Genomic DNA, 11,521 nt, shown 5'->3' with positions numbered 1-11,521 from the left:
TTCAGCTCATCTGACGAAAGCGGGGAGGACAGTGACGAAGAAAGATTTATTTTGAGATGCGGATTGATCCGAAGGAGGATTTTTGTGAAGGGTAAGTGAAATATTTCTTTTCAAATGAAACAAACCCACGCTTCGCGCTCACTGTGTACACTCCGCGAATTCCGGATAAATTAAAATAAAGAATAAATTAAATAAGTATTACTTTGTATATGAAAGCATAAATTAATGTAAAAAAAACCTGCTGTTGTGTAAACGGGACATTCAAGTGTAGCCTGTTGCTAATCTGAGTGTGCATGCTGAGAGTGCTAACATTAGCATGCGAGGCTCCAGTACCATAAGTGTGGCTTATGGCTGTAAATGTTTAGCCTAGTGTGTTAATGTCATGTGTAAATGGCCTGTGTGAATGTAATAGTGTCATCCTATGTAGCTTGTTATGCTATGTACTGCTATACATAGGTCATATGTAAGTACTGTATTTGAAATACAAGAAATTATTAGTTGTAGTGACTGTTGGCATGTATAGCTAATCTTTGTAACTGCTCAGAAGACAGTTGCTCACATTTCTTATTATTTTTCTTTCAGAAATGTGGAAAATACTCCACCTCCAAGCAAAGACGACGGCGTCAACCAAGTCTGCAACCACCAACGTGTAAACACATGGTCCTTCCACATCTGCTCTGTAAGTTTAGCATTTTGCAGTACACAACTCAGCACAAAACTTTGAAGTGGTACAGAAAACTGTTTCTTCACTTCTTGGACATTGCTGCTACCAATGCCTACATTCTCCACAACAACTTATGCAACAGGACAGCCTGACCCACAAGGCATTCATGGAAGAGCTTGTTGAACAGCTGTGTGCTATGCAAAAACCCCATGGAAGTGTGAACAGTGTGATGTCTACCTTTGCATGCAGCCAGACAGAAACTGTTTTAGAGACTGGCATCTTTTGTTGAACTGACTCATACATATATACACACACAAGGATATACAGTATGACTATCTTTAGTATATTATCACTATGTTTACATGTGAACACATTTTCCATTTATTTTAATTCATGCCAGTTATTTATTTTTTTGTTTTTATTGCTTGTTTAGTTCTCTTTTTTTGAAATAAACTGTGATAAACTCTGCCTCTGGTCTCTTCTCTTTTGACAGCTGTGGCAGTGACAGCTAATGGGCCATTCATTAGGCAGTGGGGTGGGGACCTCGCACCTCGGTTTTCGCACCTATCTTCATACATATGCAACGTAGGAGCCAGTGACTGAGAAAAACAGAGTGTCACCTCACATTTGTTATGTCCTAAGTATAAAATTACATACAATTTATGAAAAGTAGAATCAGCAGTGTGTTGCCAAGACCCGTGTTCACAAAGTTTTGACCTCAAAGGTCCCGGTGAGGAATGTTTAGAATGTGTTTTTTCACAGTATATCAGCACTTCTGAAAATAGGTTTTTGGAAAGTCTAAGTTTAGAGTAAATTTAATCAAAATGTAGATGTATGACACTCTTACTGATTCAACACTGTTGTTGCAGAGATAGTTCTGAAAAATGCATGTGTAACACTTTGAAATGATTTTTTCTCAGATGCGTACAATTTGTAAAACAATCAAGGCATGTCAGACTACACCAGGGTGTCTGAAAACCCCTCAGACTCCAGGGGGTTAAAGAACTGTGAAGCTGCGGAAATGATTGAGAGGAAAGCCACGTTTTTACCAGTGATAAGAAGCTGATTCTGAACAAAAGTTGAGCGCGTTGTAGTGCATATTTATTCAATGACATGTACACACAACAGTATATATTTGATCACTTATTTTTTGACATTTTAGGGGAAGCTGAGCTTCACTTGCAGTCTTAGAGCAATCGCCTCTGCGGGACACAAAGGATGAGCAATCGATTCATTAGGATTTCTCTTTCACCTTAAATGGTGCAGTAGTTGCATTCTGTCGCCGCTAGATGGCGAAATACGAACACAACTTCCATACCGTGGAAAAACTACACCTTTAGCTTCCTTCCGCGGATATTATCTCTTTATTTACAAAGTGTCTCAAAAATATGAAAGTCTCACTAAAGACACAATATAACAGACTATTGATGTCCTGAAGATGAAGACATTTTACTGTGGAGATTTTTTTGTAATGGCCCTGTGAACAGAGCATGGGATATGACAGAATCTGTGGAAACATGAACTGTGGGGGATACACGCGTGTGAAAATTAGGACACCCCATGAAACCTTTGTCTTTTTGAACATATTTAAACATATGGACATTTGACCTTCATTTGAACAGCACTAAGAAATGGAGCTTAAACAAATAAAACTGAAGAAATTACTTATAAACATTGGTTGTACAATGTAATTGGCGTTTGGCAGAGAGGATTTTCATGGGTGCAGCCCACACACTCAGCTCTACTGCTCCTCCCACAAATGCATGTTCCTTACAAATGTGGCACCATTGAAAAGAGAAATGTACAGACCTTTCAACGGTATAAGATTTATTGCCAAGAAACACTGTTACAAGAAATAAATAATCTACAATCACAAATTTCTATATAAATATTTATAATATTAGAAATAACCAGACATTGTGAATACACACACAGACATTCAGTGTTTAAAGAAACTTTATGAATTAAACTCTGCACTTTGGGATATTATATCTGTACTACACCTTCTGTAAAATCAATTTCAGATTCTTGATAATCTGACAATTCAAAAATAAAAATGCCATAGGACATATACCCCAAAGTTCATGTTTCCACATGTTCATCATGTCACTTGCTATGTTCACAGGGCCATGACAAAAATTCCACAAAGACATTTCTTCATATTCAGGATATTATTAGTCTGTTATATTGTGTCTTCAATGGGTCTTTCAGATTTTTGGGACACTTTGAAAATAAAGAGATAATGCCCAATGAATTTAACCATTTGTATCGATCCAAACATCGATAATATCGATACCAACGCTGGTATTGATCAATACTCAAGTAAAAAGATCGACACTCAAGCTTTTTTTCTCTCCCGCTGCTGCGCACGCGGAGTCATTAAAGTGTACTCTCTCTCTCTCTCTGGGTGTGACTCGTAGCGTAGAGCAGCGCAGAAAAAAGTCACACATGCAGTAAATACTTATTCTACCTGATCTGATCATGTTCTCATCCATATCACAGCTTCCTTGTTTAGAAATACACAGTTCTAGGGATGTTTACAAAACAATAACTTTATTGGTTGTTTTGAAATTATTTTAAAACGTTATTTAAGGGTCATGACTTATTGATGTTCACTAATGAAGTGATTAAGTTTAACTTAATCCCGCTGATGAAGCTGAGATCACTAATAAAACTGGAGAAAGATCACTATTAAATAATTGTGTGTTGTTATGGTAATGTTTTTCTCATATTTTAAATGCATACCTTTATTTATTTAACACTTAGATCCACGTGAAAATGTATTGAAAGTACTTTGCTAAACATGGACAGTTAAGATAAGGACAGTTATCTGTCCTCATTCCATCGATGGCCTCGTTTTTCAGAGGATATTGAGTTGTGCACGGCCTGTAATCACTTTTTGGAGCGATTATTAATTCTGGAGATCCTTTCGTAAGACCAACATCATATTTGCCTTTGGACCACAGCCAAGGTTCAGTTGCCAATCAGTGATTGTTGAACAAGTTAAAATCAAATTTGACATGTCTTTCCATTGTTTATTTTTTCCCTTTGCTAAGGAAATGTGAGGTACCTCCCCTCGAAACCACTGACTCTGATGTGAGGTTAATTTTACTGCACAGTTCGCCCATTGCTCTCCATCAAATAGAGTGATTACAGAGACTAACTCACTGTCTCTACCTTGGGACACACACATTTGTTCCATATCAACAGGCCAGGTGTCCACACTAATGCACTGACATTATCATTAAAAAGGGTAACCATAGGTTTGATTTTTCTAACTGCCATCCCTTCTAAACGCGTGTAGGATTGGATGAAATAAAATGAAATAAAATAATATAATAAAATAAAATGAGAGATTAATAGATTTATATGGTTATTTTAATCATTATACAATTAATGACTGAATTTTTCATCCAAATAAGCCTAGTAAAGTGTGAAGAATAAATATCTGTACTTTTCTAGGTTGTTTTGATATCATTTGGTTCCATAACGTTTAATATTTATTTGGTTATTGAATTCATTAAAAATAAACAAAAAACAAATAAATAAATAATAACAATTTTTCACCAAAATTAACCTTAGTGTGTAAGCAATAAAAGTGTGTACATTTGCAAGTTGATGTGACATTATTAGGTACAATAAGGAAAGAGATTAATATTTGGACATTAACATTAAACACTACACATTTATTCTAATTGTGCGACGGTCCCTAACGCTGGAGCTGGGCGCAGGGGCAAAAACAGCGATGATCGGCTGCGTTTCTGCTTTAATCTCAGCAAGTACAGTTTAGTAAATAAAGGTTATGGATGTCGTTTTTTGGTTTTCTTTGTTACATTAGGAATCTGCAACTGTACCGATGAATATACGTTTGATAATTGGCGAAAAAAAGCGGAATTACGAATGTCGAATATGAACCCAACTTTACCGCAGTGACTGTTTAACACACAGAATGCACTCAGAGGTCTTTCAACAACAAATAACACCGTTAAAACACCTTTAAACCTTAGTGTCTAACTGCGCACCCCCTGACTCCATTTTGTTTTGCTCCCCATATGTAAAAGTCCTAGGCTCAGAGCGAATATCACACTTTGTACTGATTTTATCCAGGTTACTGCATATAAATAAAGTCTTTCGTGCACAGAAAGCACTCAGAGGAACACGGCCTGGTTTGTGTACGTTATCGACAGCGAGAAGTCAGTCGTGTTTTAATCAGGTGTGACGTCAGCTGCCCGGGGGTCCTTGGGAAGGGGAATTAGGACGGGGATGTACAGTTAGGGTCCACACTGGCTTAACTGCAGTCTACACGACGAGCCGTCTCTTGCGATTTGTAAAATTAGCTCTCGATACGAGCTTAAAAACATGCCGGCACTGGAGGCTTCCTTCTGCACCTGCAGACCCCCACTGCAAAACTGTCCACAGACGCGAAAATCCTTTTAAAAACACCGCGCCTTCTACGTTTGTTACTTCCGTGGTTAAACATGTCGAGGCAAAACAGTGAAAAGAAAAACAAAATTAAACTCGTTTTCTAAAATGTTTAATATATCTGAGTTCAAGATTATTGTAAATTTTGAGTTTTTTTTTTATTTTACTGAGGTTCAGTCTCCGGTTAGTTTTGCTGGGCGCAGGGGAAAACGTTGTTTACTAGTTTCCAGATCTCGATCGACCAATCAGACGATGAGTTGCGTGCAACCAATCAGAAGTCGCCCTGCGTCCACTTATGATAAAATAGCTCGCTCTGTCTGTCGGCGCGCGGCCGAGCCGTGATGTCACAATGACCCTGGTTCCTGAACTTTCCTGAACGTTACTGAACCTTCTAGAGATGAGGAAAAGGAGGAATGTGATTGGCTGCTGGTGGGGAACGGAATGCTATAAAAGCACCCCGCGACACGGCACACTCAGAATCACAAAAGTCGACGATGGAGAAAGGTTGGCTATTGTTGTCTCGCAGAGAGATGCTCAACATCTTTAACCCCTTCACGTTAAGGGGTGCCGTGGCTTTGGCCACCACCGGAGCTCTGATCTATGGTATCAGACGCGGTGGCTTTTCCTGGATCTGGGGAAGAGTAAGTTCAGTGATTTATTGGAGAATTATAGGGTTAACTAGCTCTACTCTGCTTTAGAGAGTGAAATAACCGTTTGAAAGAGCTGCAGTCGGTTTAATGTGATCGTATTACTTTAAATAGAACGGCCACGAATGTACAAGGAACTGTTTACATCATATATTCATTCCTTCATCACACCTCGGTAAAATTAATAATGGGGCTTTAGTGTCAGTAAAGAGGCCTACTAGTCCTTCGGGAAAATAAGGGCTTTTAAATGAAGAAAAAGCTTCTGTTTTAGGGATAAAATTAAACTTTAAACTGTTTCCTCTTTTAATAAAAGTGTTATTATGCAGTTAAATAAAGAATGTATATGGAATATAATAACAATATTTATGTTAATTTTTAAATGTAATAGGATATAAATAACATTGTTATTAAATTGTACTGAGAATTATTACATTTACTGTATTTGGTTTTAATCTTTCATCATATGGATTTAAATGTATATGTTGTTTTTTATGTATTATTATTATTATTAATTATTACTGCGACCCTGAACTGGATAATGGGTTAAAGACAATGAATAAATGAGTGTTATTAATTACTGTTATTATTAACTGACCCTAATTGGTCCTTTTAATTAACCATTTTCATTAAACTCCTCTTTTTTCCTTCTGAATTTGTAGAAATCACAAAACAATCAGGATGCTTCCCTGAACATGGGGGTAGATGGCTATATCTGTGTTGGCCTGCTGGACAATGAGGCAAACCAGCACAGTTCAGACCACACCCCTCTGAACACCGAGAGTGCCTCAGTAGCTGCATCAACCTCTGGATCCAATGAGGTTGATGACAGCAACGTCAGCTCTGAGCAGCCTGGTACCAGTCTGCGTCCCGCCAGGAGGACTTCCGCTTGGTACGATTTATCAAAAAGAGGCTGCACGACAAAGCCCCTTACAGCCTACGCTCTCGCTACAGGGGTGCACAAACGACAGCTGGAGGCACGGAAATATAGGCCACAAGTGGAGTGTCATATTGTGGTCATTCATGACCCGGAGTACGAGGAGATGGTGCGGAGGTTTGACGAAACCACATTCATAGGTCGAACCTATCGTGCGAGAGGTCCGAAGATCTTAGAGGCACGGACCTTTATCTTCTTGGATGAAGAGCCTGAGAGCAGCGTCAAGGAGGAGATGCCTTCAACCAGTCGGCAGCAGGACGTTGAAGGCAGTGTCTCAGGTGCTGAAGAGAGCGGGTCATCGGCAGGAGAAGTGGTTCAAGGTAATGGCCACAGTGAGAGCACCAGCACAGAGCAGTGTGCTCCAACTCCTGCCACACAGCCAGGTGAAGAGGACATTGAAGGCAGTGCCTCAGGTGCTGAAGAGAGCGTGTCATCGGCAGGAGTAGTGGTGGCTCAAGTTCTTGACCACCCTGAGAGCACCAGCACAGAGCAGTGTGCTCCAACTCCTGCCACAAACAGCAGACGGTGGAAGATTGGCTCCCGTCTGAGGAAGGCATTGAGAGCCTTCAGTTGCTGCTCTGCCTCCAGAGACAGCAACAGTGAACCTGAACCAGCGGTTCAGGACGAGCCCAATCAGAACCAGGGCTCCAGGACGCCTCGAAGATCTGGAGGGTTCCTGAGGAGGCTGTTCCACAAACGGAGATGAGCAGAGTCCACAGAAGTGTTGGTAAGTTCTGTCAGCTTCTGTTTATAAGCAGAAAAATGAAGGAGGAACATTGCGTAACTGGCGCTGAAAAAAACCTGGTTTGGGAATCCAGAAACACAGTGGACTGACTGAGTGAGTGAATTTTTCCACAGATGAGCGACTGTGATGCCTCGATGATGAACTTCACATCTCTCATTTGATCAGGATGTGGGTAAGATTATAAAAACAGCTTTCCTACATCTTTGTGGGGAACATCGTTGAGGTAAAAAATTACTTCCAATCTGCTGCACTATTATTATGCCCCCAGACTATTATCATTATTGTACACTTAGTTGGTGGTCATTTAAAATCCGATCTGTAGTTTGATCAGAGGAGGATGGATCCCCTTTGTGAGTCTTGGTTCCTCCCAAGGTTTCTTCCTCCAGGCTCGAGGGAGTTTTTCCTTGCCACTGTCGCCTTCGGCTTGCTCACATTGGGCTTTGATTTAAATGTTGTGTTGTGACACTAACTATGTGAAGCTGATTTGTGACAACTTAAGTTGTAAAAGGGGCTATATAAACAAATTTGATAATCCTCTGCATGAAGCACAGTCGCACAGTGGAGTTCTCCGTGTGGATTTATATATATTTTTATATCCAAATTATATATTTTTATATACAAATTATATATTTTTATATCCAAATTATATATATTTATATACAAATTATATATTTTTATATCCAGATTATATATATTTATATACAAATTATATATTTTTATATCCAGATTATATATTTTTATACCTTTTTATATACATTTTATATGTTTTATAATAAAAGGTTTTTCTAAAAAATTCAATGTTTATCTGGTTTTGTACTTTGTTTTCTGGATTTTCACTGCTTTACTTTAAACATCTCTGCACAAAATATTTTTAGAAATGATAAAATGGTTAAAGTGGAAGATATTCATCTGAAGTGCTCACTGTAGCACAGTTTAAATTGTATTATGTTATTTTTATGAGGGTGTGTACTGAAGCCCACTGACATCTGTTTTCAGGTGTCTTTAATAAATGATTTTTCTAAGGAGTATCTGTTTATAAAATGCCAGATGAACCTCTCATTTCAAATTGTATGCATTAGTTCATGTAAATATTAGAATATAAGGTAAATAATGGTATTTTATGAATTGTGTCAAAAGTCTGACATGGGCTTTAATGGAGTGTACTAGGCTTAATTGGCCCCTTAGAGATTAATGGTGAAAAAAGACTATCCCTTCCTAAATAAAATATATATTTATGAAATCATTAAAGCTTAAATATATGGTCTAACCATTATATCATTTTGCCCACATACAGAAATATAATATATTCCCATTTTGTTGTGTCCACATTAAAAGAAAGCCCATTTTTAAAGATACTCATCTGTTTAGAACTTACAATGATCTGTAAACTAAAGTACAACAAATCAGAAAACCTTCCGTGTACAAACTTGACCAGTTTAAATATTTAGCAGTGTTTGTCTAAAGAAGATGGTGTTCAACTTCAGATTAGCTTTGTGTACTACCTCAAACTACTCTTTCCACTTGAAAGAAAATGTCCTAAATCACGTAGTTCAGAAAAATCAAAACATATCTCTGGCTGAAAATAGCAAAGAAAGTGATGACAGGTACATTCCAAGAAACACACTTGAGCAATCGTCACAGTGGAATTTGTAGAAAATAATCAGTAAATTTGCTAAACACCAAGAATTTGTGAAGGTATAACTTTGAAGAGGTATTTGTGGGAGAGGAAATTTTCTACAACCCAAAGTTCCACTGTCACATGTGCTCATGAGTTTTGCTCTAAATATACCTCAGTATGAATGGCACATGGGGTTAATGGGTTCATTTTCAAGAGCACATATATATATAATATGAACAGAGTCCACAGGTCATAGTCTACCAGAAGCAGTGCAACGCCTGAAAACAGCAGCGCACCAGCACGAAGACACAGCACTTAGGACACACTCCCTCGGTCGACACCAACCACAGTCCCATCCGACAGAAGTGGAGAAGACTGCCAAACTGTGGAGAAATAGACCCATGCGGACACATGGCCAAAACTGACCAATGCTGCTGTAGAGAGAGGGCAAGACCGCCCACTCAGTTATCATACAAACATTTCATAAATAAGTCATTAAAATATACAAACAACAAATGTATTCATATATACACTGCACCATTTTGGGTGTAGAAATTTATTTCATGTCACACACACTGTGCCCTACAACTTTTTTTGTAGCTCCCATTGTTCAAACAGTTACTTTGTTCAACTTAAAGCCAAGGGGCGGCACGGTGGTGCAGCAGGTAGCGTGTCAGTCACACAGCTCCAGGGACCTGGAGGTTGTGGGTTCGAGTCCCGCTCCGGGTGACTGTCTGTGAGGAGTGTGGTGTGTTCTTCCTGTGTCTGCATGGGTTTCCTTCGGGTGCTCCGGTTTCCTCCCACAGTCCAAAAACACATGTCGGTAGGTGGATTGGTGACTCGTAAGTGTTAGTGTGTGTGTTGCCTTGTGAAGGACTGGCACTCCCTCCAGTGTGTGTTCCTGCCTTGTGCCCAATGATTCCTAGTAGGCTCCGGACCCACTGCAAACCTGAACTGAATAAGCGCTTACAGACAATGAATGAACTTAAAGCCAAAACTGTTATTGATAAACAGTGGTATTGGCCAATACAATCGGGATATTAATTTGCATATCATTTTGTGTCTACTCTGAACTAATTTTACGCTCTCTCATTACCTTCGCTTTACTTACAGCTCAGCCAGAAAACAAAATGAAAACTGTTGACAACTGAAATATAAATGGAGTAAATGTATTATAATTATATTATTACATCGTGTACTTACAGTACGTTTTGTACGTCTTACACAATGCAACGTCCTTAACTGAGAACAGACATATTCAAGGAATAAAACATTCTATTTTAGGAGCTAGATTCTGTATTTGAGTTTTCCGTTGCACCTTAAACAATGCAGCAGAAACGTTCTGACACCTAAATCTTAATTCCACTTCAAGTGGCAGCTAACATTCGGGTACATATCATTTACTTTTGTGAAACCCTTCACCTCCATCATAACAAGGCCACAACTCAAAAGTAACAGGTTTTTGAACTGAAAGTGAGACAGAGAAACGCAACTGAGAAAACGCACAATTAAAAGCAGTCAATAATTATTTACGAAAGTGAAATTCAAACCTGACAGTTAAATGACAGATATTAGAACGAGCGGACATTTGTAGCACTACAGAAACCCTGAAGGGCCTGATAACTTCTTTCATTTACTTTTTGCTGCACTGATCAAGAATCCAATCAATGCTCTCACTAATGAAGGTGCTACTAAAGGAAAAGAAAAGTTTAAAGCACGTTCCTGAGACTAACTTCCACATTATTTATTTATTTCTGCCTGTTATACGCACACCAAATACAGTTTAAATATTTATAGCATCACATGTACAAATTTAGCCATCAAAGCTTTAAATAAACAAAGACAAGAACAAATACAAAAACATTTAAAGAACGTCCTACTGGTGAGTTGAGCCCAAATGGTTCATAAATATGTTTAAATGGCTAAAATTGTACAAGTCATGCTAGAAATATGTTTTAGTGTATTTAACATCCAGAAAAAAATAGATAACATGGAAGCAACATATATGAAACTTTTACTTTCCTTTTGTAGCACCTTCATTTAAAAGAGCATTGATTGGATTCTTGAACAGTACATTCATTTATTTGTACATTGTCTGTAACTGCTTATCCAGTTCAGGGTCGCGGTGGGTCCGGAGCCTACCAGGAATCACAGGGCGCAAGGCAAGAATACACTCTGGAGCGGGCGCCAGTCCTTTACAAGGCAACACACACTCACACTCTCTCTCGCACACACACACACAAACTCACACTTATGGATACTTTTGAGTTACCAATCCACCTACAGACAGTCACCCAGAGGAAACCCACGCAGACACAGGGAGAACACACTACACCCCTCACAGACAGTCACCCGGAGGAAACCCACGCAGACACAGGGAGAACACACCACACTCCTCACAGACAGTCACCCGGAGGAAACCCACGCAGACACAGAGAGAACACACCACACCCGTCACAGACAGTCACCCGGAGGAAACCCACGCAGACAC

At 39.0% G+C, this 11,521-nt stretch overlaps 1 protein-coding gene across 1 annotated transcript; it reads left to right on the top strand.

Annotated features, from left to right (window-relative positions):
* Positions 1-5,569: 5,569 nt before the first annotated feature.
* Positions 5,570-8,154, top strand: LOC136695531 (uncharacterized). The gene is made up of 4 exons (XM_066669652.1): positions 5,570-5,727; positions 6,393-6,945; positions 7,081-7,394; positions 7,526-8,154. The coding sequence occupies exons 1-3, from the start codon at positions 5,581-5,583 to the stop codon at positions 7,371-7,373; spliced, it is 993 nt and encodes a 330-aa protein (XP_066525749.1). The 5' UTR covers positions 5,570-5,580; the 3' UTR covers positions 7,374-7,394; positions 7,526-8,154.
* The last annotated feature ends 3,367 nt before the right edge of the window (positions 8,155-11,521 follow it).

The sequence above is a fragment of the Hoplias malabaricus genome, chromosome 4, assembly GCF_029633855.1.
Source record: "Hoplias malabaricus isolate fHopMal1 chromosome 4, fHopMal1.hap1, whole genome shotgun sequence".
Lineage (NCBI taxonomy): Eukaryota > Metazoa > Chordata > Actinopteri > Characiformes > Erythrinidae > Hoplias > Hoplias malabaricus.
Note: the sequence above shows the minus strand (reverse complement) of the source record. Positions and strands in the feature narration are given on the sequence as shown.

Coding starts and splice junctions, on each gene's coding strand:
- LOC136695531 (XM_066669652.1), top strand. CDS start 5,581: ATGGAGAAAGGTTGGCTATTGTTGTCTCGCAGAGAGATGCTCAACATC. Junction 5,728..6,392: donor TTTCCTGGATCTGGGGAAGA/GTAAGTTCAGTG, acceptor CTGAATTTGTAG/AAATCACAAAACAATCAGGA. Junction 6,946..7,080: donor CGTTGAAGGCAGTGTCTCAG/GTGCTGAAGAGA, acceptor GCAGTGCCTCAG/GTGCTGAAGAGAGCGTGTCA.